Genomic DNA, 25,679 nt, shown 5'->3' with positions numbered 1-25,679 from the left:
AAATTGTGCCTCTCATTCAGGCACCTGTGCCCATCCTGAGGTTTACTGCAGCATTGCAGGAAGTAGGCACTCAAGTGGTGAAAAAAACCCACCCAATTATTCCTTTTCTGAATGAAATGTTCTACACTTTGTCTGGTCCTTCTCTTAAATAAAATCAATGCATTTAATTACAGTAGGATGGAGATTTTGCCAACTATTCCACTGCACTTTGCTAATCAAAGCCTCCCTTGCTGCACTTTAAGCTCTGTTAGCCCTTTCTCTCCTGGGCAGGAGGCTTTACTAAACCTTGTTCCACTTTCAGTGCATCACTTGTTTTGTCCAGAAAACAGTAATTTTAGAATTATATCTTCCTCCCCATGCAACTCTTAGCATCTCTAGTAAAAAATAATCTATAATCTATATATCTGATGGGTCACACTGGCACTGTGAAAAAAGAAAAAATAAAAAAGGACATTTTATAGCTGTTGTGGTTGGGTCCTATGGCATCTACCTGAGTCACTGGTCAGCAGACTGACAGCAACCTGCCCAAACAGAATTTCCACTAAAGATGGGCACAGACTTACCTGACTTCAGCTGAATCAAGTTACCTACGCACCTGAAAGTAGTTTCTAATTAAAAGTAGCTTGCTTTTTGCCAAGACTAGCACCAGCTGAGGATGATTATCCAATATTGTGTTCACTGCTCTTGCCAGACTATCACTATAGAAAAGATTCCATGACTTACATGCACAAGTTTAACCAGGTGACCATAATATTTTGATTTGCAAATGCTTGCAGAAGAGTGAAAATAGTATCTCACTTTTCATAGATTTCAGATTAAGCTCTTTGCTGTTCCTAGAATTTAAATTACTAATGCAAACAGTTCCCTGTATTTAAGGAGTCAAAGTAGCAAAACAAAACACTGTCTATTGTAATAACCTTTCCAGAGTGACCAAGAACAAGCATCTTTCTGCTCACTCAGTGCCACAAGGAGTGTGCTGGTACGCCAGAAATCACAGGAGCTCACTTCAAAAAAACCAATCAAAAAATCCTTTAAGGTTTAGTCTTTGTTAGACTCACACTTGTAAATCTTTAAAGGGCAAGCTGTCCTGTTGAATGATTACATAAAGTCACTGAAGAGCCCTGCTGTCAGGCTGGCTTTTGCTGAATCCTGTCATCTTTCTGCAGTAGTCTGAGGTTCGTTTTTGTTTTTTTTTTTTTTTTACTTCCCCCACCCCCAACTGGTCTTGAAGCTGTTACCCTTGCACTTTACCTGTGATGGGATGCCCAGTGCTGGGTAGCAGCGGGGCCAGGCAGCTCCTGGCCTCTCCAGAGCAAGGCTGCAGCTCCCTGCAGAACAGAACCAGGAGCTGCAGGCTGTGGACACAACTTTTCCTCTCACACAGGCTCTGCAGAAGGCCAGTGCCATGCAGGACACAGATCTGCTGTTATCCTGAGGGATTTCAGGCTGGTGCTGCACAGCAGCTGAATGGAAAGAGCAGGAGGAGGGGCAGGGTCATGGCAAACCCCTCCAATCATGCCCAGTGAGCCCTCAGAAAATACCCGAGACACATTTTCTCTTTGATCTTTCTTGCTTTTGTGTCCAGTAACAGTCAGCTGCATTAAAATGTATATAAGGAACCTCAAACTTCCCACAAGGAGGTAACAAAATTACAGAAGAAAACTCTTCCCACAGCATCACACTGGAGCTCGATTCTAATGTGGACACAGATTAAACCTACGTGGACCAGGAATCACAAAACCAAACACATCTAACTTTAACAGCTTAGAAGAGCCTGTGGTGCACTCCCCATAGAGCAAGAGGCAAAATGTAATGTATTCAGCACAAGGATAGCTGCAGCCACTGAGTGTTATTTAATGCAAACCCCACTGCATTTGGTAATTAGACCTGACACCATCTTTGGAGCCATCTGATGGAGATTTAAGGGAACACTTCCACACAAAATCAGATTCTCCCTCCTAATTGCTGCAGCTGGGAGTCAACAGTGAGTAATGAACCCTGGGTCCCCATGCCCAGCCCATCCCACACGTTTTGACTCCATCCTTGACTGTCCTGACCCCATCTGCCACCCTGCTGAGCAGCTTTTCAAAAAAAACCCCACTCAAGTGTGGATTGCTCTTCACTTTCCTAGTTCCCTGTCTCTGTCTCATCTCCTTTCTCACCTTCCTGGTGATGTCCCACCTCTCTTCACCTCCCTGCTGCATAGCAGTGTGATTCTGCCCTGAAAACTCCAGCACCCATCTCTGCTCCAGAGTACTCTTAAACTCCAAACAGCTGCTGCTCCTTGTCCTGCCTCTGGGTAACAAAAAAACCCCCAAAAAACTAAAACCAAAAACAAACAAAAACCCCCAAAACTCAAAACAAAACAAACAAAAAGTCCCAACTAAAAACAAACAAAAAACATCCAAAACAAAACAGAAACAACGATCAGACAAACCAATCAAAAAAAAAAAAAAAAAAAAGCCTTTTTTCACTTGGGTATTAGAAGTGATATAGCCCTGGCTGATATTCAGTACCAAGGAACTGCCATCACCCAGAGTGGTCCAGGACTTCAGCCTAATTCTTATGCTTTGAACAGTCTGCGTAGAGTTAAGGATATTTGTTATCCAGACGGGTAGATCTCTTTTAGTTGCAAGGAGTTAAAGCCACATTCTCTGAACTCTTGAAAACAAACAACCTCCCTTTCTTCCGTTCTCCTACGGTCCCAGCTTTCTGATTTGTGCAGGTCTCGTTCCATCGGGTTTCCCCCATTCTCCACCACAAACACAGCTGCATCAAAGCTTGTTCCACTGCCCTTCTTTCTGCCTTTCTGTCAGCAGCACGGGCTCGGTTTGCACTCTAGCCCAGAGCCAGCACGTTTTCAAACACGCACTTGGATGTTTTCTCCCCTCAGACCTCCCCTAAAGCCGCGTATTCCACACGGGCATCAGCGGGACCAGCGCCATCGGTGCCCACGGGAGGCAGGCTGACCGCTGGGATGCTGCCATTCCGGGAAGCAGCTGCGAACCACCGAGCGCAGCTCCGATGGCGATTTGCACACCGGCATTAACGCCGGCGAAGGAAACCGCTGGGATGTTTGCTTTAAGCGCTGAAAGGCGGAGTGTTGTACCCTAATTAAACACCTTGCTATTAGCAATGAAGAGCGGCTCTCCCGCCGCACGGAGCGCTCGGGCCGGGCGGGAGAAGGCGGCGCTGCCCCGACACAGGCACCGGGACCCCCGACACGGGCACCGGGACCTCGCCACCTCCCCGGCCGCGGGTTTAACCCCGGACCCCCCCCGCACACCGCACCCAGTCAGACCTCGCCGTCTCCATAAAAATCACATATAGATATATTTTTTCTTACAATAAACAAACACAGCGCATCTCCGCCTCGCAGTGCCCGTGCCCGGCGCCGGGCTCCGCGCGTTCCAGCGCGCAGCGGCCGCCCCGGGGCCGGGAGCGGGGCCGGGTCCGGGGCGGTGTCAGCGCTGGGGGGCGCGGGGCGAGCCCCGGGGGTCCCGGCCGCTAGCGGCCCTTCCTGCCCAGCGCGGTCCGGGCGTGCCGGAGCTGCCGCGCCGCCGGCACTTTGGACAGGGGGCAGTACTTGATGGTGTGGGCATTGTCGCCGCTGGCGCCGCACAGGGGGCAGGTGTAGCGCCGCAGCACCGGGCACAGGACGCGGCCGTCGGGTCCCTTGAGGATGTGCGTGGTGTAGAGGGCCACCGCCTCCTTGTTGTTCCGGCAGAAGACGCAGACCTGCAGCTCGGGCTTGAGCAGGCGGGAGGCGGCCCGCGGGTGCGCCGGCAGCCGCCCCGCCACCACCACGCCGCCCCAGGCGTGGGCAGAGCCCTCCCGGCCCGGGTGCTCCCCCGAGCAGTCGAACACCACGGCGGCGGGGCCGCCGCGCCCGGGAAAGGGGCTGAACTCGGCGAAGCGCTCCTCCAGCAGCCCCTCGCCGTGGTGGTGATGGTGGTGATGCCCGCACAGCTCCAGGTCGTGCAAGTCCAGCGCGCCCTCGAAGTACGGCCCCGCCGCCTCTTCTTCCTCCTCCTCCTCTTCCTCCTCCTCCTCGGCCGGCGGCACGGCGGCCGCTACCACCACCGAGGGGGGCTCGGGGCCGAAGCCCTTGCCGGGCCGCACGGCCTTGGTGATGAGCGTGGCCAGCCCCAGGTAGTCGTTCCAGGAGTTGAAGACGTTCCCGCAGGCGCTGTGGCTCCGGCCGCCGTAGCGGGCGCCCGGCAGGCACTCCACGGGCGGGAGGTGCCGGTGCTGCTCCAGCTTGGTGCCCGGGAATGCCTCCATGGGAGCGGCCCCGCCTCGGGCGCGGCGCTCCGTGCGCTCCGGGACCGCTCCCGCTCCCCGCTCCCGCCGCCGCCTCTGCGAGCGCGCGGCCGCGCGGAGCGCCTCAAGTAGGGGGCGGGGGCGCGGCCGCCGCGCTCCCATTGGCTGATGTCCAGAGCTCCTTCGCGCTCATTGGCTGAGCGGCGGAGGGGGCGTGGCTCAGCCGCGGTCGGAGCGCGCTCCGGTCCCGCAGGTGCGGCCGGACCGGGGACAGGACCGGGACAGCGATTCCGGGATAGGGATACCGGGACTGGGACACCGGGGCACGGGGACTGTGGGATCGGGATATGGGGGGACGGGGATCGGGGAACCGGGATACCGCGGGATGGAGACGGGGACAGGGACCGGGATGGAGATCGGGACCGGGGATGGGAATGGAGATCGTGACTGGCGCCGGAATCAGGAGTGGGATCGGGAGAGAGATCGGGATCGGGACTGGGACCGGAATCAGGAGCGGGACCGGAACTAGGATGGGGATGGGGATGCGGATTGGGATCGGGACTGGGACCGGAATCAGGAGCGGGACCGGGAAGGGGACCGGGACGGGGAGCGGGAGCGGAGCCGCAGGATGATCCGGGAGCAGCCCGTGTAGCCGGACCCGACAGGGCACAGACCCGGGCGGTGCCGCCCCGAGAGCCTGGCAGTGGCCGGGGCGAATCGCCCCCCGCCGCAGAGCGCTGCGGGCACAGAACAAGTTTGTACGGGGGAAGGAGGCTCGAACGAGCCCTGTAAGCTCATGGAAACAGGGCAGCAGGTGCCTTCCCATTGCTGCCAATAAGTTGTTTGGGGCAGAGGAGATTTCCTCTTTACACCTCTGCCAGAAGTGAGTTTTAATTAATTAAATTCGAGAAGGTGTGGCTGGGGTCTCAGGTGAGTTGCAGCCCTCACTGGAGTGCTGCTCAGGTGTGGGGAAGCAGTCTGGAATATTGAACCCTAGGAAGGGATGGGCCTGGCTGTGCTGTGCCTGTGAGTGCTCTGTGTGCAGTGGGAGGATGGACAGACACCCTGGCAGCAGGACAGGCAGCAGGGTCCCTCAGCACCCACTGCTGGGCCTGCTGAGCCCAGGTTTTGGTGGCCCAGCCCTCTGGGCAGTCCTGCAGGGCAGGTGCTGTGCTGCACGACAAGGCACCGTGGTGGGGAGATGCAAACCCCCTTTGCTGCCTCTGATGGTTCCCATCCAGTCAGGCCACCCAGAAACCAGATCCTCCTTTGGGAAGCATCAGGTGTGCTTTTCCATTTGGGCAAGAGGAGCTGACAATGCAAAGATCCTATTAATTTCCAGCCCCTGGTGAGAGCTGCTGGGCTGAGCAGGGTGGGTGGGTTTTGTCAGGAGTAAATATCTCTCCCCTGTACACGGCCCTGATTTGTCAGTCTAACAGATGCTCCTCTGGCAGGTAAAGCAGCTTTCCAGTGTGTTTTGTTTGCATCTGGAACGGGCAGGTTTCATAAGCTCAGGTATCAGGAATCCCTCCCTGGGGGCTGGATCCGCCTCCCCAGCCACATGGAATGCCTGGGAAGTGGGTGTGCCCAGGACCAGGGAACAACAGGGATGGCTGCAGGGAGCAGAGCTGGCTGGAAGCAGAGTTTCAGAGCATGAATTCCCTGGCTGGAACTCTCTGGGACTCCCTCCAGCACTGACAACATTCCCAGAGGAAGTTCTGTTCCAGACCACGTTGTGTGGGACACGGTTCTGCACTGGGTGACCACAGGGACATTTCACTGTCATGGGGTGTCAGGCTGAGCCCAGAGCTCATCCCTGAGATGTGACTGTCCTTTGCCCTCTTCATTGGAGTGTTTCAGGGCCTGATTTGCACTGGAGCCAGCAGGGAATGGCAGAGGTGACAGATGGGTGACAGGGCACAGGGGGATCAGTCAGAGTGGTCGAGCATCACTTCCTGGAGCAATTGTTGTGTCTCATCTTCTGTAGGCATTTCAAGAGGCAGAGTGAATAATTTCACATCACTGCTGTAGCAGGATGTGTAGCTACAGGCAGAGAGGAAAATGACCCTGTGTTGTGATGAAGAACCTGGAGCAGCATAAAAAACCATCCTCACTGGGAAAATATTGTGAAGGACAGACACCTGTCACCAGCACTGCAGTAACAGCATCCTCTGTCTGACCAACAGCTCAGCAGAGCTCACGTGCCTTGGCAATCCAAGTGTTTGGGATGTGTTTCAGGAGTTATTTCACTACTTTCTTTGTCCAGACTTCTGCCCATGGACCTGCATGTTCCAGGTGTTGAGCAAAGACTCAGCAGCTCCACTCAGGTCCCTGCAGAGCTGCCAGGCATTGTCAGGCTTGCACCAAGCTCATGCCAGCTCATTAGGGTCACCCAGGCACAGTGCTGGTGCCAGAGCAGGGAATCCCACTGTTGACATGGAATGAATCAAAGTCTTGGTGAAAGTCTTCACCAGTTTCAGGCAGTAAACAAAATATGTCCTCAAGAAGAGCTAATGGACAGGCAGCTGCTTCTGGGAAGGACTGATGTTTTAGTGTGCTTTGAAATGTTCTACATTTGCAGCACTGAGAACTGCATGAAAAACAACTGCTTTGTCCTCAGCTGGAAGTTGGGATTTTTTCTGACTGTGCCAAAGTCCCCTTTAGGGATCCCCTGTCAGGGCTTGGGCAGTGTAGGAGCACAGCTGCCTTGGGGTGTCTCTTGTGAGTTCTTGTGGCACAGCAACCCTGGCAAACACTCATCTGGAGCAGAAGTGACAAATAAACAGCTGTTGGCACTGTGAATTCAGCACCACCACCAAGCTCTGCCCAGCCAGGGGGAAAGTTTTCTGCTCCCTCAGAGCAGAGAAAAACTGTGTCAGAAATTGGAGCTGATCTGAGCACAGGGAGCCACCAGATCTGCTGGGGTCTGAGAAATCTGCTGGGGGAGCTCCCAGTGGCCACAGGAATTTGTAGGGTCCAAGATTACTCCTGGGAATACACAGGCACACATATAGATGTATGAAATTTGGGGCTGTGCCAGCTGCAGGTGAGTGAGGCCTTTGGGGCTGGAGGAAAGATTTTTTCTTGGTATCAAAGCAAAAATGATCTAACAAGTGACTTAACAAGAACGATAGAAGGATTTAAGCACAGAGGGGTTTGAGTGCACGCAGGACAGCTGTCAAGTTTAGAGAGGGGATTAGCAGTTCATTTGAGAGATACATTAGGAAAGGGCTTACTCTGGGGGGCTGAGAGCTCCCCCGAGGCTGGGGAGGATTTACTGCCTGCAAGTGTTGATGTATTGTGCACGTTGTGAAGCTTGCCATCCCAGCAGCTTTGATACGTTCCGGCTTTTCTTCAAAACCCCTGTGGATTTTAAAGTGGCTTTCATTTAATGTGGGAGTTGTTGACAAGCTCCCCCAGGAGGCTGGCAAGTTCTCAGAAGGGTCTTTTAAAAATATTAGCTTCACCACCACTTCTAGAAGAATTTCCCCCCCCCTCTCTGGAATATCAGGGAGTGGTTTGTTTCTGACAGCACTGAAAATACACGAGGTGTGTGGTGACACAGGGGAGATATGCCCTGTGCTGCTTGGACTCCCAGCCTGGTGTTCAGCAATCCTATCTAAAGCTTTTGCTTAACAGATGATGCTTGTGTTTGGAAAGCTGAGGTTTATAGCACAGAGCAATCCTGTGCACAAGATTGGAAGCAGCTGGTGGGACTGACATGGGTGAGTTGGGTTTCAGAGGAGGATACAAACACAAGTGAGGTTTCAGAAGAGGATACAAACACAAGTGAGGGTAGCAGAGCTTCAGCCTGGGGCCTGCTCAGAGGCCTCAGTGCCGATGTTCGATGTAATGCCTCAGGTTCAGCTTTTATATTTTTCAGATCTGTGCTGCTTTAGTGTGTGGGTCTGGGTTTCATAATAGGGGATGGTGAGCTCTCTTCACAGAATAAGTAGACAAAACAAGTCCTTCTCTGGCTGGGGACCCAAAGAGAGCCAATCCGGATCTCAGGCCCAAGAGCACAAACATTGTGGGCTGAAGAGAGAAACAAGAAAGATGGGATTGCATGGGCTAAACCTGGAATTAGACAATTAGCTCCAATATGTTAATAGGAAAAAACATAAAAGTGTGAGACCCCATGATGGCTTGTCCATTTTGTGGCCATTTTAAGCTGTCCTGCCCAAGGTAGATCCATTGAGGCCTCCTAATAAATTCCTGCTTTATTCTGTATCTCTGTCCAGTCTCTGTTCTAGGTCAGCCTCCACAAGGTATCAGATGTTCCTGCGGGAGAAGAGCTTCTCTGGCATTTCCCTCCTCAGAAGGGAGGGCTGCACAGGGAGGAGGCCTCTGCTCCCTGTCAGGGCTGTGAGGGGATCCCAGGCTCGGTGTCTCCCGAACTCCAGGGAAAGGACACCCTGAGCTGGCATGACAGTGTTGGTAAGAGGGATAAAGAAATCATCCCAGCCCCATTTTACTGGCAAAAGCCTCTGTGATGGAGGATTAGGGATGCAAAAGCCAGCCACAAATCATGGCTGTGGTTTTGGGAGCATTTCTTTGGAGCTGTGCTTTTGCTTTTGTTGTGTGGAAGCAGCTGATCCTTCAAGGGGGTGGAAATGTGGCTGCAAAGGAGGGAGTGGTGGTTTCACCTCCTCTGGTCTGTGCTGAGCCCAGGGGCTGTTTCAGCATAACCAAACACATCAGGTGTTTCTCTAACAGGGCATCAAACTCCCTCGGGGTGTAGAGCACAACCTTCACTGCTCTGGGGGCAGCAGTGACTGCCCAGATCACTCATTTAGAGTGACATGACACCCCTCAGGTAACTGCAGCAAATGTTTGCCCAGGCCAACACAGCTGCTGGGGAATATGATGCATTTTTAGCTGTGTCTCAGTTTGATTCAACCACTGAAATTGCAGAGCAGCACACAGCATTAGCCAGCTCTGTAAGAACTGCTCCTCCACCTGGAAAGAGCTGAGAGCAGAAAATAAAAGATGCTTCCGAGAATACATCATTGCCATCAAGTAAGCAATGTGCTCATCACAGCAGAAAGTTATATGGGCAACCTAAACATGGCTGTGCTTGAATTTCCAGCAAAATGCTGTCATTTCCCCTGGTTTGCTTTCCCTCTAGCAATGGCACCTTGAGCCAAGATCAAGGGAAGCTGAGCATTCAGCAGAGCCCAGAGTGCCCAGCCCAGCATCACCTGCAGCAGAAGGGGAGCTCAGGGGTGTGTGGGGACAGCTGAGCCTCCCCAGGGCTGACAGCAAAGAGCATGAGAGGAGATTTCATGCAGAGAGACAGTGCAGAGAGAAGAGAAATGCATTTCCTCTCCCCCCAGAAAAGTTTGTCAGCTGAAGGAGACAAAGTGCTTCCTGGTCTTTTAAAATCAGAGCACTGCTGAAAGTGTTGGAAATAGAAGCTGTAAAAAAATAAGGAAAAAAAAATCCATCTCAAAACTATTTTTACAATCAAAAATGTATCTAATCTAATTATGGTGGCTGATAAACAGGAGATGCTATCAGCTCTTCCATCATCTCTTGCAAATGCATGGAATTTAAAGGAGAATGCAAAGGTCATAGACAACCAGCCAGGGTTTTGAGTTGCCCATCCAAACTGGAGCAGAACACAAATAAAGCCAAGAGCCAAATGATTATCAGCAGCACCATATTTGTCCTGAAGATATACTGACTTATGGAGAGGATGCCAAAGTGGCATGGAAATTCATATATACTGTTCATGAGAAAATGAAATGTTTTTTATGAAAACCAAAAGGTAGGTTTGGTTTCTTATTTTGTTGAAGAACAGTTTGTGTCTATGCATTTTATTAATATATCAGGGAAATGTAATAAATGTCATAAGCACTTCAGTTCCTAAATGTCAAATGTGATTTCCCTTTACAGCAAATCCATGTTGAGATGGAGAACCAGGTACTTCTGGAAAGAGCCTGAAATGGCACAGGAGGTGTGCTAATTTTACAATTTTGTATGAATTAAATCAAGTCTATATTACTGAACTTTATTATTGCTGACTATCTCTGGATATCCCTGGATATATCCAAGGTCAGGCTGTGTCTGCCTGTGACAGAGGGGCTGGAACAAGGTTTAAAATCCCTTCCCACCCAAACCATTCTGTGATGCTGTGACCTCAAACTCACATTTTTGGGGAGCAGGAGCTCTGGTCTGATCTGATCTGAGCTGCTGACACCCTCTGTGACCTGGCTGTGCATTTGGGGGTGCTGGGGTTAAACCCCAGCCTGCTGCACCCCTCTGCAGCCAGCAGTTCATCTTTGGAGCTCACTGTCCTGCCAGGTTGTTATCTGTGCCTCTGTCAGAGTCTGCCCCAGCAGCTGTGCTGGGTTTGTGCCTCTTGGGGGTATTTTGGTTTGTGCCTCTTGGGGGTATTTTGGTATATAATTTGGTAAATTATATATTTAATATTTTGGTATTAATTCACACACTGAATTTTGGAGTGTCAGTGGGCTTCACCTGCAGGTAATATTGTTTCACACTTCCCTTTAACTTCAGAGTAATAATAAATGAAACCCCAGCCCAGCAAACATTAAGGATGTGCTTATTGCTGCAGGCCTTGCCACAGCACCTGCAGTTTTTCTCAAAGCTGGAAGTTTTATAAGATGTCAGGAGACCACAGAGCTCTTAAAGCAGCACAGAAAGGTGTCCTGGTGACTCACAGTGCAGATTAAACCCCTGTTTAATATCAGAGATGAAAATCCTCCTTACTAAAAGGGGCTGCCCAAGAGTTTGTTCATCTCCTGCTGCCCCTGCTTTCTTGTCTCTTGGAAGTGGAAAGCCAAGTCAATGCATTTGGGAAAAATCAGAGGTTTTCTGTTTTGGACAAGTCTCTGCATTCATTGAAAAAAGTATTTCAAATAAAATTTTGGCTAGACACTCTACATTCCTTTATGTATTCCTCCTCTCCAAAAAAAATCACTGCTCCAGGATATCCTTGAGAGAGCTCAGTGCTTGCATGAAGATTTATTGCTTTTAGTTTCTGAATCACTTCTGAACTGAATTAGCAAATGCTAGTGCATATTTCTGATAGCAACAAGAATTCCAGCAGAATTTCTGAGGTCTGGCTGGCTGATTAAATCCAGCAAAGTCTCTTGCTAAGCTCCTTGGCAGAGCCAGCCAAATTCAAGGACTTTTAGACAATCACAAATTCAGTTCTGAAAGTTTTTTTATTGTGTGAAATTCTACCAAGCAGAAGGGATATATATGTATTAGTTGCAATGATCCATATAAATGTCATACACACATGCAAGACAGTAGGTAAGTTCCTGATATATTAATTTCACATGGTGAGGATAATAGCATTTTTTCTGACAACTCAATTCAATTAGTAAAAAATTCCTAGTGAAAATCAGTCATTGCATTTTCTGTCAAGCTGATAAGCACAATTTAGCTCAAAGAGGAAAGCAATCCAAAAAATCAGGCTTGCACTTGGAAATTTCTTGTGCAAATTCACTCATTTTCTGTTTTGTTATTTGGTAAAAGGAGTAAGCAGAGGGTTCTCCATTGTCCTGCCTGCTTGGTGGTTTCTTGATGTGAAATTGAAGTGGTCTCTGTTGGGAAGAACAGTGATGTCCAAGAAAATAAACAACTGAAGAATACAGAAGTCATTAAAACACTGAGAAATAATTTTTAATCAGTCTAAATGTTTTACATTTCTGATACATTCTGGGCTCTGCTGTCTTGTCAGAAGTCACAGCCTGGGTACCCATGGACACCACTGAGTTTGGGTGTTCCCAGTGTGTGCCAGTGGATTGCAGCTTTGGCATTTCACATCCTTGAGGAGCCTCTGTCAAGTTTCTAAATTCTTGCACTCCTGTTTTCTCACAAATCCCATTCAGAGTCTGACCTGAGAGCATGACTTCATTTGTGTTTTCAGCAAGAACTATTTTGCTCAAACCTTTGGGTGCTTTTAAATTACTTTTTTTTTTTTTTTTCTGAAGGGATAACCCACTAATTATACATGAATACTGTACCTCAAAAGATCCATCTTAATAATATAATTGTAGCAGCAAAGCAACTGGTGTGATTATGTGCATCATTGCACTTTTCAGCCATTAACCAGCTTTTCTTGGTTAATGAAGTTAGTAAAACCTAGAATGTGCTTTGCTGGAATACATCCAGTGCAATCTCATTATCACCTACAAGCCTCTATAATTGGGGTGATAATGTGCAAAACATTATATGGCTGATAGAGGCAATGGGATTAAAAGAGGGCCAAGCTCTGCTCTCAGGCACACGTGACAGAGCTTGGGGTTTGGTGTGGGTTTGTGGAAGTTCTGTAGCCCCACGTGGAGTTTTGGGGGTGATGTTTTGGGCAGGAGGAGGTGCACTTGGAAGGAATCCAGCAGCAAAAACTAAAGAGAGCTGTGGCCTCTCAGGAAAGGGAGGAGAAATGGGTGCTGTCAAGTCAGGAGGAGAGAACAGTGAGGCATGAAAATGGTCTTAAATGCCTTGAAAAGAGGGAATAATCTGTTCTCTGTGATCCTGCTGGATAGGACACAGAGGAGTGTGTTACAGCACAGTGGATGTTGGATATCAGGGAAATGCAGGATGGATAACTGAGAAGTGGGAAATGCAGGATAGATAACTGAGGGCTGGTTGGATTTTAGGGAAATGCAGGATGGATAACTGAGAAGTGGGAAATGCAGGATAGATAACTGAGGGCTGGTTGGATTTTAGGGAAATGCAGGATGGATAACTGAGAAGTGGGAAATGCAGGATAGATAACTGAGGGCTGGTTGGATTTTAGTGAAATTCAGGATGGATAACTGAGAACTGGTTGGTTGGATTCAGGGAAAGGCAGGATGGATAACTGAGAACTGGTTGGATTTAGGGAAATGCAGAATGGGTAACTGAGGGCTGGTTGGTTGGATATTAGGAAAATTCAGGATACGTAACTGAGGGCTGGTTGGATTTAGGGAAATGCAGGATGGATAACTGAGAATTGGTTGGATTTAGGGAAATGCAGGATGGATAACTGAGAATTGGTTGGACATTAGGAAAATTCAGGATGGATAACTGAGAACTGTTTGATTGGATATTAGGGAAATGCAGGATGGATAACTGAGAATTGGTTGGATTTAGGGAAATGCAGGATGGATAACAGAGGTTGGATATTAAGAAAATGCAGGATGGATAACAGAACTGTTTGATTGGGTATCAGGGAAATGCAGGATGGATAACTGAGGGCTGGTTGGACATTAGGGAAATGCAGAATGGATAACAGAACTGTTTAATTGGATATTAGAGAAATGCAAGGTGGATAACTGAGGGCTGGTTGTTTGGATATTAGGGAAATTCAGGATGGATAACTGAGAACTGGTTGGATTTAGGGAAATGCAGGGTGGATAACTGAGGGCTGGTTGTATATTAGAGAAATGCAGGGTGGATAACTGAGAGCTGTTTGATTGGATATTAGGGAAATGCAGGATGGATAACTGAGGGCTGGTTGGAATTGCTTGCACCAGGATGTGTCAGAGGATTCCCTGCTGCTGCTGGGCACTAGGAAGGGAGTGAGGAGGTGAATTTTGTGCTGGCCTCTGGCCTCAGGCAGTGAGGAGGGAGCACCGGTGTCCCTACAATAGTATTAATGGCTTTTATGTTTTATCTCTGGCAGAGAGCTGAGAGAACTCCTTGGTGCTTGCACAAACACAGAGCAGCTCTGCCAGGAGGATCTGTGATCAGAATTATGTTCCAAGCTGTTACACGCTTGGAATTGCTGTCAGGACTGCTGGTGGAAGGGAGAGAAGGCCATGAATGTGAAAAAAGGGAAGCATTGCTGTTTGCTCCCTTGGATAATACAGGTCACAAGGCTGGTTCTGTTTGTGCTTGTTTGAATTTCAACATGTCTTTTCAGGAAAAAAACATTCAAATGTTATTAAAACCCCTGTAATGAAGAGTCATCCTGTCTGCTTCAGCTCTGGCTTTGGTAATAAATTCACTATTTACACTGGTAAACATGTGCCTCATGTTTCCAGTCAGGACTTGCCTGCTTTCAGTGTCAAGGTTTCCTGTGCTAATTGAGGACCCTGATCTCAACATTTAATTCTCCTTGTGAGCACAGATATTCTTTAACCAAGTCATCCCTTAAACTCTTCACAAGCTAAACAGACGAAGCTCCTGCAGCTGTAAATGCTGTTTTTCCATCTTTCATATTCCTTTCTGGACTCTCTGCAACTTGTCAGTTCCTTTATGAATTGTGGGCTCCAAAATTAACATGGCCCTCCGGTGGGAATTGCACCAGTAATGTGAGGAGCACAGGAAGATTTGCATCCTTTGCCCCAGTACAACCCTCAGACACCGTGTACAGCTGAAGAGGAGCACAAAAACAGGCTCAGACCAAGGTTCCTCCAGCTCAGCATTTTGTTTGTAGCAGTGGGTGGATTCTGAAGGGTGGCATTTCCCTGCACAGCCTCCCTTTATCTTTAAAAAAAAAAAAGATACAATCTGGAATTCCATGCAAAGCCTTTGGAATTCTTTGGTGTCCAAATGGCCTGGTGTCCAATGTCTTTGGCATCCAAAGTCCTGCAGCTTCCCAGCATTGGTGCCATGGGCTGCCCCAGGAGTTAAACTGCAAAGCAGAAGATTTGTGTCTTTGCTAGGAGTCTGGGAAAGGATATTTATAAATCCCAGCAGCCCCTGGGGAGGCAGGGCAGACAGAAGGACAGCGTGGGGATGGTGCTCAGCAGCAGACAGGCTCACCCTGATGGCTGTGCCAGCCCTGGCACCCCAAAAAGGAGAGGGAGCAAACCCTGGGCTCTGCCAGAGCTCTGAGATCCAGCAGATCCAGGGCAGGAGCTCTGGGGAGCCCTGCCTTGTCACCACAGGACATGAAGTAACATGATATGGACATGCTGCTCTCTCAAGGTAAAAAGAGAATTTTTAATTTCTGACTCCAGCATTTATAGACTTCTAAAAGTGACAGTGGATTGGAGGGTGACAGTGCCACCTCTCAAATGACACTGGACAAGCCAACAGTCTATCAAATTTATCCTCTTCTATAAAGGAATGCAAACCAATCACTTATTTACCTAAAATGTGTAAGAAAGTGTGACGGTGTTCACAGAAGTCTTAGGATGAGGGAAGAGACGAGGATCTGACTCCATGTTTCAGAAGGCTGATTTATTATTTTATGATATATATTACATTAAAACTATACTAAAAGAATTAAAGAAAAGATTTCATCAGAAGGCTGGCTAAGAATAGAAAAAGAAAGGATGATAACAAAGGTTTGTGGCTCAGACAGAGTCCAAGCCAGCTGTGATTGGCCATTAATTAGAAACAACCACATGAGACCAATCCCAGATGCACCTGTTGCATTCCACAGCAGCAGATAATCAATGTTTACATTTTGTTCCTGAGGCCTCACAGCTTCTCAGGAGGAAAAATCCTAAAGAAAGGATTTTCCATAAAAGATGTCTGCAACAAGAAAGTTCATTACAAGAATATGAACATCAGAAGGCTTAGAAAAACTTAAAAAATCAAACCAACACTGCCTCCCTGTCTGTAAGCTGAGCTGAGGAACCACCAGGACCCCAAACCTGTCTGAGCATCTCTGAACACAGCCATGCCTCCTCTGTGTTCCCCATGGAGCTGGGGATTCCATCCTGCCCTGAGTGCCTGGGTCTCCCCTGCCCCTCCCCAGCCAGGTCCTTGGCATTCAGCAATCCTGTCCCTGAGTTATCCCCCTGCTCTGCTGTGTCAGCTGCTGCTTTATTGGGAGATGATTCCGTGTTTTCTTCCAGGACAGAAGGCTGCTGTTGGGCAGGATGGCAGGAGGAGGGGAGCACTGCAGCCACGTTTGCTGCAGGTGCTGCTCAGAGATCCAAAGGACCACTGTAATCCAGCTATTCCACGCAGGCTTTCAAAGCCAGCGCTGCAGGGCTTGCTCCAGTTTTAGTCTTTACATTTTACAAGCATTGCTGTGACATTCATCCCTCTAATTCCTGAACCTGCTGCATCCTCCTGTGACAAAGGGCATTTTTACCTCGTTATTGTGGTGGGGCACTCCTGAGGTAGGACATGGCTATAGAATTTGTTCATAATCACCTGCTAGGGCTGTGAAAGAGCCAAGAACAGGCTTGTTTCCCCATAGTGGGCCTTAATCACAAAAAAAAAAAAAAAAAAAAAAGAAAAAGAAAAAAAATCCTTCCACTCCAGTGAAGCAGGTCACATCAGGGAGCTGTGTGCATTAGTCCTGCAGCTCATAGACCTCCCTCATTAAAGAGTCACATGCTGCAGCCTGAGTGCCAGGCCAACCTTCCAGCCGTGTGTTTTCAGGCTGGGAAGGCAAATCCTGGCATGGAAAAAGCTCAGCTTTCATCAGGCACTGTCTGAAATCAGCTAATCTCATTGGAGAGCACACAGGGACTGCAAACAGGGGCTTGGTGTTGGGGGACACAGCTGAGACTGTCCTGGCTCTGCTGGATCCAGCTGCAGCCCCCACTGGCTGGGAAAGGATTTTAGCGAAGCCAAGAGAGAGCTGAAGCTGCAGAGCACAGGTCCTGACAGCAAGCAAATAAATAGCAATGCCCTTTGGGGACAGCAAATGAATCAAATACCTGTGACCTTTGGTGTGCTCAGGGAGCTCTGTGGTTCCCAGGTTTGTCAGGTGTCTCTGCCAGGGCTGAGGGGGGCTCTGATAAGGGATGAACTGCTCTGGAAACATTTCTTCCCACATTACTAAACCCCTTTCATCAGCAAGAGGACAATTTGTACTCTCTCTCTCTGGTGACCTTTGCTGACACATCTTCCTGTGTACCTCACTTTCTTCTGACTCCGTTTCTTTTTACTTTCTTCTGACTCTCTTTTCCTGACCAGCTCTGGGCACCTGCCTTTCCACTGCTTTGGGGATTGTGCCCGCATTTGTGTCTGGTTTTGTGTGTGCATTTGCTCAGGTGTTTCCCCAGGGTTTGCCAGAGCAGTGGGCACTCACAGCAGGATGCTCTCCCTGCTCTGAAGCCAGCAGTGATGTCCCCTGTGCCTCTGCAGGGAGCTCTGAGCTGTCCCCACCTGCTCAGGAGGTCTTGGCAGCCCTGGGCTCACCTGGGGGTACAGGACAGTTGTGAAGGGCCAGAATCATCTCAGGTTTCATGTCTTCCGTCCACTACCGGGCAGCAATAGCTGTGATGGTGCCAGTCCTACAGGGGCTCCTCCACAGCCTGAGTGAGGGATGTTTCCTAAACATTTTCCATTCATTGTGGAGGGATAGAATGTAAGAAAATAAAGGTAGTGCAGAAGGTAATCTCACACCTGAGGACTTGCAGCTGTACCAATCACCAAAGATTAGGAACAGGCCTGCCCTTAACAGGCCACAGGTGTGTCCAATAATGATAAGTGCTATAAAGGAGTGGCTTAGCTGGGCGAGGAGAGAGCTGGAGTTTGTTGGCTGTGCTGTGAGGAAGGAGTCAGTGCTGTGAGGAGTTGCCCATGAGAAATCACCGAGAAGGTATGGAACTTTTGCAATAAGATGACAACAACTCATTGCTTCCTAGTAACTGTGAGCTGCTCTTGGCCTCTTTCTGATTGTTTTTTAGCACAACATCAGGAGATGCAGCTGGAGGGCCCTGCCTGGGGTGTGTACATGGTGTTGTAGCGCTGGCATGTCTCTGGGTCTGATTATGTTAGAGAAAAATAACTCAAATGTGAAAGGAACTTTCACATTTAGGAAAATGAGAATTTTCCTAAATGGATTTGTTCCTCTGATTCACTGAGGCTTTCAGCCTCCCCAGAGCAGCTCCTGGTTCACTCGTTTTTGTTCTATTAATAAATACAGACAAGCACTTAAATGGAATAATGTACCTTAGAAAGGGAAAAAAAAAAAAAACAAACCAAGCAACACAACTTGCAGTCCCCATGAGAGTAAAAAAATAAAAACCTACACAGGAAAAAGCAGTGCCATTCCAGTAGATTTTCTTTGTTTACTGAAATGTATTTGATTCACAGGCTTAGCTCCTGAGGCTCTGTGGGGCCAGGGCAGTTTATACATTTCTCTTGTTTAAGGTATACAGCATCATTTCCCCCAGATCTTTCCTTTCCTCTCTCTCTTCATGTATTGGTGTGTTCCATATCTGAATCAAACTGAGTGCTAATTTTTGAGGTTTTTGTTTGAGCTGAGGTTAAATCAGTATTTAACAGGGGAGCTGGCTTAGGGTTGGAGTGTCACAACACTCTCTGTGAGCATAAATACAATGTTGGAGCAGGATGTTGTCTGGAGTGAAAGAACAGGCTGTGTGACATTATGAAAAACCTTATTTCTGAAAACTTTGTTCTTTTAGCTGAGGTTTCCTCTCCTTAAATGGCTCTAATGTAGATGTGTCTGGGGTCAGTTCCGTTTTTCTCTCCTCTCTTTGCACATTTCAGTTTAGCTGGGATTTTTCTTGCACACTGGGAGAAATCTCACAGCACCTCTGAAATTCCCTTTCCCTGGGGATCCCTGTCAGGAGATTCTCACCTGGGCAGACAACAGGCACCAACCTCCTCTTTGCTTCTGTGCAGAGGTTATATTTTACACTAATATTGATTTATGGTAATGATGACACTTTCTAGAAGTTTTCCTGTCAGGCTGTGCTTTGTTTCCAGGGGAGGGTGTGTGTAGGACAGCAGGACAGCCCAGCTCCCTCCAGGAGTGGCACTGAAGTCCTTGATGCCTTGCCAGAGCCTCTGGAGGGTGGAGAGCACCTGAGGTTTATCTTCCCCTCTTGGACATATATATGGACATCTCATATATATATATACATATATCTTCTATATATGTGTATTGGATATCTTATATATATATATATATATATCTTCCCCCCCCCCCCCCCTTTGGATATATATGTTTTAGTTGCAATGATCCATATAAATGCCATTCACACGTACAAGACAGTAGATAAGTTCCTGATATATCAATTTCACATGGTGAGGATAACAGCATTTCTCCTGACAACTCCATTAAAGTAGTAAAAAATTCCTAGTGAAAAACAGTCATTGCATTTTCTGCCAAGCTGATAAGCACATTTTAGCTGAAAGAGAAAAGCAATCCAAAAAAATCAGGCTTGCACTTGGAAATTGCTTGTGCAAATTTACACTTGTTTTCTGTTTTGTTATTTGGTAAAAGGAGTAAGCAGAGGGTTCTCCATTGTCCTCCCTGCTTGGTGGTGCTGGTTTCTTGATGTGAAATTGAAGTTGTCTCTATTGAGAAAAACAGTGATGTCCAAGAAAATAAACTGAAGAATACAGAAGCCATTAAAACACTGAGAAATATTTTTAATCAGTCTAAATGTTTTACATTTCTGATACGTTCTGGGCTCATGCACAGTCCAAGCTGTGCTTCACCCTCATTGCTGGGGTGCCAGCAAAGGGCACATCCCTCCTCTTCCTCCCCTGCAGCTCCTCCACCCTGCCCTGCCCATCCTGCTGCCCTCCCGGGTGGGGTGCAGGAGGTTTTGTCTGTCAGGGTAAGAAAGGCACCTCTGGCCCTGCTGGGAGGAGCAGCAGAGGATCCTGGCAGCCCCCAGGCTCCCTTTGCAAGGGGGAAAGCAAAGGATGTGGAAATGAGCACAGGGTATTAATAAGCCAGGCTGCCCCACATAGCAGGAGTGAAAGTGGGACAGGGAGCACACTGCTAATTTTACACAGGCCCAAGGGGATTTTTTTTTTTTCCAGGGAGTGTGTTATCATTATTTTGTGTCCTAAAGGGCCTAAAATTAGGGCTTGTAAGAAGCAAGCCACGGTTGGAGGCTTTGTCCTAGGCCTGGGGAGAGCTGGGTCTCCTCATGCACCTGCACATTCCAGGTACTCCTTAGCTTGGAAAAAAAAGAAAAGAGGTGGCAGCAGAGGTGCAGAGGGGTCTGGCTGCAAGTCCTGTGGCCCTGGAAGGTGCCTGTCCCAGTGTGGCCGTGAGGGATGTCCCCAGGGCCATCAGTGCTGAGCAGGGCTGGGCTGTTCCCCTGCTGCACAGTGGGAGCTGTGGCCAGTGTTTAATCAGGGATGAGCTTTTGGGCATGAAGGCTTTCAGTCAGTGAATTACAGAGAACATTTGCAGCTTCTCTTTCAGTCTCAGCCCTGCCTCTGTGCCCCCCTTGCACAGACAGGCCTGGATGGCACCCAGGATGGCAGTGGGGGACACAGGGGAGCCCTGCCAGGGCTCCTGCCTGTCCCACCAGGGGAGGCCTGGCATGTCTAATGCTCTGAGCACCTGTCCTTGGACACGTTTGGGTCACGTTTCCCTCAGTTTTGTCCCCCTCACACCTGGGCTGAGGCCCCATCCTGCCATCCAAGCCAAGCGATGCAGTGTTCAGTCAATGGTTTGTTCACATGCTCAAGTTAAACACTTTAAGTGCTTTTGCTTAATTAGGCCAGACCATGCTGCTCCTCGTGGGACTGAGTGCAAAGTAAGGCACTCTAGATTAGAGCCAGTATTTTCAAGCATAAAGCTGAAAATGAAGCACTTAGCCCCCAGTTCTGCAAATAATTAAGCACATGGGTAATTACTGATTTCAATCCATTCATCAGTTGTGTTGATTTCAGTGGGGCCACGAGATGCTGGTGGTTACTCAAGTGTGTGCAGGGTTGGGCCCCCAGGTTAGAAGATCTCAGGGACTGGGGAAATGGATGTTTGCAGAGTGTCTGGGCTCTGGGATGCCTGCACACCTCCTTAGGTAGTGCCAGAAGAATAATAATGCCACATTTAAATACTAATGGTTTTTAAAGATGCTGAGCACTGGCCTTACCCATGGAAATGTGGCTTTGGCTTTCTGTGGCGAGCAAGCCTCATCATTAATGGGGAAATGAAACAGCATTTGATATCTGGACAAGGAAATCTGTAGCCTTGTGTCCACCTGGGCTGTCATTTTGCCCAGGGAGGCTGTAGATCCCCTATCCCTGGAGATATTGAAGATGAGGCTCTCAGTAATCTGATGTGTTCCCTACCCATGGCAGTGGGGTTGAAGCTACATGAGCCTTAAGATATCTCCCAGCCCATACTATTGTGTGATTCTCTGATTATTTTCCAAAATGTCAGTGTTAAAATAACTGTTTTCAGTACTAACCCAAAAGGAAAAAGGTGAAATGCAGGCTGAAGTAGAGTTTGACTCAAGAAGTCAGCAAGAAGAACTTCAGCTGATATTCTTTTGTTTGGTTTTCCCCTGGCACAATGTGTTTTAACTCCTTTTAAAACCAGACACAGCTCTTATCTGTGAGGAAACACTGAATTCTTGGTATCATTTTGTTCCCCTGCAGCTGATTTGGCAGCGATGTTTACAGAACTCACAATTTAGGGGAAAAAACAAACCTGTGAAGGGAGGGCAGAAAGGAGGGAAGTGAACCGAGCTGACCCAGGAGAGGCTGCTGCCCCTGCAGGAGCAGCTGTTGGTGATGCCTTTGATAAGGTGCCATGCTGAGGGGGCCCTACACGGTTTCTCCTCTGCATCCAGACGGCCGCAGCTTTAAGCTGGTTGTGTGTGCCCTCGGGGGGGTGGTGACAGTGCTGTGCTCTCAAACAGAGCCACCACCAGCACCTCGTGTCACACACCAGGCTCATTAGCATAGCCCAGCAATTAAAGCCCCACTCAGTCTGCTGTCCTGAGATAAAGAACTCCCAGTTTCTGGCCAGGCTGACTTGTGCTGGAGATGAATTGGCTGACAGCTTGCAGTGGTGACGTTCTGTCTCCGGAGTGCAGCTGCTCGCAGGGGTGATCTCAGAATGTGACTTTTGCAGAGCCAGCCAAGGGTATTAGCACCAACTAATTACAGGGAGAAGCCAGGGGCGATGCTTTTCCAGGAGTGGGAGCATCACAGGCCCCAAACAGCTGGGTAGTGCCAGTGCTGGTCTCTCCTGGAAAACAACAGCCCTGCTGGAGGAGAGCTCCCCATCTGGCAATCCCTTCTAATTCCTATAATGCATGCAAATGATATTTATCTTATTTATTTTTTACTAGACTTTAATGAAGTTTAGAGAGGGCTGGGCATATGTGGCAAGGCAAGGGGCTTCTCTTAGAGCGAGCCTGTTGTAATGTTTGATCAGTGATGTTGTGTTACAGGAGCTGTCTCAGATTAGTTTGTTTTCAATTTTATGAACATCAGTTTTAGGAAAGAAGTTTTCTTCTGCTTTCATCTCAGTGCAGTGATCTTTTGCTGTTTGATTTTGCTTCTCATGGGCTGAGCTTATGTAAAACAACAGCATAACAGGGGGTCACCACATACAGAGTGCACAGGGACAGTCACAGGGATGTGATGTGGGCAGGAGAGGGGACAAGAAGGTGTCTCTGACCTTTGCTACTCTGGAGAATGAACTCTTTGTGCAATGAGTGTCCGTGTAAACCTTCTTTTCCTCTTATTAAAAATACTTCTCAGTGAGTACATGGATCCCCATAGAGCTACTTTAAGGCCATTAACAACAGACTCACTTTTCTTAATTACCCTTTGTAGAATTATCTCAGGATTCCCCGGGGTTCCTGGTCTGCAGGTTGGAAAGTGTCTATACATTGAAGGATGAAGTATCTGGTGGTGGCTGGGAACACAGAAAATACAATTTCTGCATTAAGGATGACCTGCTGGTGTTTGCTTTGTCATGATCTCTCTTATTTACCCCAGCTTGTAACTGTAGGGAACACTGCTGTGAGTGAGAGCCAGTGGAGCACCACAGCCCAGGTGGCCCCAAGTTCTGTATTTGCTGCAGACTGTGTTGGTTTTGGGTCTGGGCCAAGCAGGGAGCCAGCCCAGGCGCTGAGTGGTGAAGGATGAGAACTCTGATCTCTGTCTGTGGCCACATAAATGGCAGCAGGAGCCTGGTGTGTCTGGGGCTGTAAGATCAGCTTGTGTTGACTCTTTTGGAGCCAGCAAAAGTGCTGGTTAATCTGAGTGTGGCTACTTTGAAATGTCACTGCTGTTTTGGCAGTGTGACTCAAGGATTTCTTTGGAGGGAATAAGCTGTGTACACTGATGGTTAACTACATGATGTTTGTTGTGACTGTGTTCACAGGGGTCTTAGGATGAGGGAAGAGATGAGAATCTGGCTCCATGTTTCAGAAGGCTTGATTTATTATTTTATGATATATATTACATTAAAACTATACTAAAAGAATAGGATTTCATCAGAAGGCTTGAAAGGAATAGAATAGGAAAAGAATGAATGATAACAAAGGCAGCTGTCTTGGACTCTCTGTCCAAGCCAGCTGACTGTGATTGGCCATTAATTAAAAACAACCAACATGGGCCAGTCACAGATGCACCTGTTGCATTCCACAGCAGCAGATAACCAATGTTTACATTTTGTTCCTGAGGCCTCCCAGCTTCTCAGGAGGGAAAATCCTAAGGAAAGGATTTTCCATAAAAGATCTCTGCGACAGTATTTATTCCCATTTCACAGCTTGTGTTTCCCTGGCACAGATGCTGGTAGGTGTCTGAGGAGCCCTGAGCTCCATGCACATGTTCAGGTGTATCCACAGGGAGCAGAGATGTGGCCAGTGGGAACTCCAAGGACCAGAACTGCCAGGTCTACTGCAGCATCTCCCTCTGCTGCTGTGTGGAAACAGACCTGGGGTTCTGAGATTCCAGGGCTGCTGCTTGCTGCTGCAGAGTGGGTACTGCCTGGCATAAGTGCTTCAGGAGTTAACAAAAAGCAGAATTGAGGCCAGCAGGGCAGGCAGTCTCAGCAAACTGTTGAATGTGCATTTTTCTTCATTATTTTCTCACTGAGCCATGATGATGTCTGATGGAGCATTATGGATGGGGAGAAGGAAGGAAGTGTTGGCAAAGCTTTAAAACTAGCCACTGCTCTGGCTAATGAGGCAAAAAGGAAATTCTGGCTGTAGCAGCAGCAAAGTCCAACAAGAGAGAATTGGTTTGAAGTTGGAGTGAGGGAGTGGAGAGTGCATGAAGACCCTCACTGGGTCAAACAAAAAACCTTTCACTTTATAGCTTCCCTTGTCTTCTTATCTAGAAAATAAGCATCCACATGGCCACATAAAACTCACACATACCCATTGGTGGCTTGCGCTTTCAGCTGCAGTGCTGATGTCTGCTGTAATTTGTTGTGGTTTTGATCCAAGGATGTTTCTGGTCTTTGGAAGATGAGGAAGACTAGGAACTGTGCTCTTACTGCACATCTGGAAAGAGTTGGAGACAGCTGAGTGATCCCTGACACCAGATAGAAATACACAGCTGTTCACTCAAACCAGTTTGGTGAAGGCATGTTTTTGACCTTTTTAGTGTGTTTTGACCTTTTTGTGAAACCATGAAATGGTAAATGAAGGCTATGATGTGCTGCCCCTGTGGCAGTAGTTTCTCAATTATATTTTGGACAGATATGGTCACATTTCTTATGAGTGTCCCAGACCTCATTGTTGGAGAGGATTGCATTCAGTGCTCAGCTGCAGCATAGCAGGGATCCTATGGTGTGAGCTCCAAAGCAGCCCAGGCTGGTGTACTCAGCATCAGCTGCAGAAGTGCCTGGGGGTGTGGACAACTTGAAAATTCTCCAAATTCATCTCCAGTGTCTTAGAAATCACATGGGGTCCCAGGGTGTTGGCTCTCTGGCTGGTTTAAAGCAAAGGGTTGGAGATGTGTACCTGTGCTTGGTGGGCAGTGAGGTGGCAGTGCCTGGGAGCTGGTCACAGGGGCAGTAAAATGGAATATATTGTGCCCTGTCGTGGTTTCTGTTACCAGAAAACACAGAGAGAGACTCCTGTGTGACTGTTATCACACACTGATGAGCTGAGCATTTAATGCTGCTGAAAATGAGCACTCACACCAGCATTGATCATATTGGGTGAAACACAGGGGTGAATAAAGAGTTTGAATCTTGCACTGCTGAGTTGCCAGGGCTCCATGCAGGGACAGAGCTGAGCTGCCAGCCTGGAATCCTTCCAGGCAGCCAAATCCACCTGCTGAACAGGACAGAGGGGCTTGCACAGACCTGGGCATAAACTGGACACAGTCCTGCAGGAGCTGGGTGTGTGCAGGCGCCCCCAGGCCCCTGGTGGCAGCTCCAGGCTCCCTGGCTTTGGCATTCCACACCAGAATGTGGCTGCAGAGGCAAACACCAGCTGGCTGTCATGTGGAAGGGAGGCAGATTAGTGGGACTCGACAGCTCCTGGATGCGACCAGCAGCCCTGAATCTCCTATTCCTTTGGAATGGGGAGATCAAAGAGCTGTGATTTGGAAGCAGCCAGGCAGCCTGTCACGGTGCATTAGGAGGGAACAACACCCCCCTGAGCCCAGGTGAAAATGGCTTTTGTGTGGTTTGGTTTGTGGCTTTAGGGATGGGAATCCCAAAATGCCCCTGGATTAGGCACACAATACACGAGTCCTTTGTGAGTTTGGCTAAGTGCTCTGCTGCCTGCTGGAATTTGCCACCCTGGGCTGCATCCTCCAAAAGAGAGGATGAAGGGAGAGGCCCTGTCTCA

At 48.5% G+C, this 25,679-nt stretch overlaps 1 protein-coding gene across 1 annotated transcript; it reads right to left on the bottom strand.

Annotated features, from left to right (window-relative positions):
• Nucleotides 1-3,498: 3,498 nt before the first annotated feature.
• Nucleotides 3,499-4,342, bottom strand: NANOS1 (nanos C2HC-type zinc finger 1). The gene has a single exon (XM_058029438.1). The coding sequence runs from the start codon at nt 4,282-4,284 to the stop codon at nt 3,508-3,510; it is 777 nt and encodes a 258-aa protein (XP_057885421.1). The 5' UTR covers nt 4,285-4,342; the 3' UTR covers nt 3,499-3,507.
• Between the last annotated feature and the right edge of the window lie 21,337 nt (nt 4,343-25,679).

This window comes from Melospiza georgiana, chromosome 8 (assembly GCF_028018845.1).
Source record: "Melospiza georgiana isolate bMelGeo1 chromosome 8, bMelGeo1.pri, whole genome shotgun sequence".
In the NCBI taxonomy this organism is placed as follows: Eukaryota; Metazoa; Chordata; class Aves; order Passeriformes; family Passerellidae; genus Melospiza; species Melospiza georgiana.
The sequence above is the reverse complement of the archived record's forward strand: the minus strand, read 5'-3'. Positions and strand labels throughout refer to the sequence as shown.

Bases quoted from the DNA above. Each gene is read 5' to 3' on its own strand.
- NANOS1 (XM_058029438.1), bottom strand. From the start codon at position 4,284: ATGGAGGCATTCCCGGGCACCAAGCTGGAGCAGCACCGGCACCTCCCG.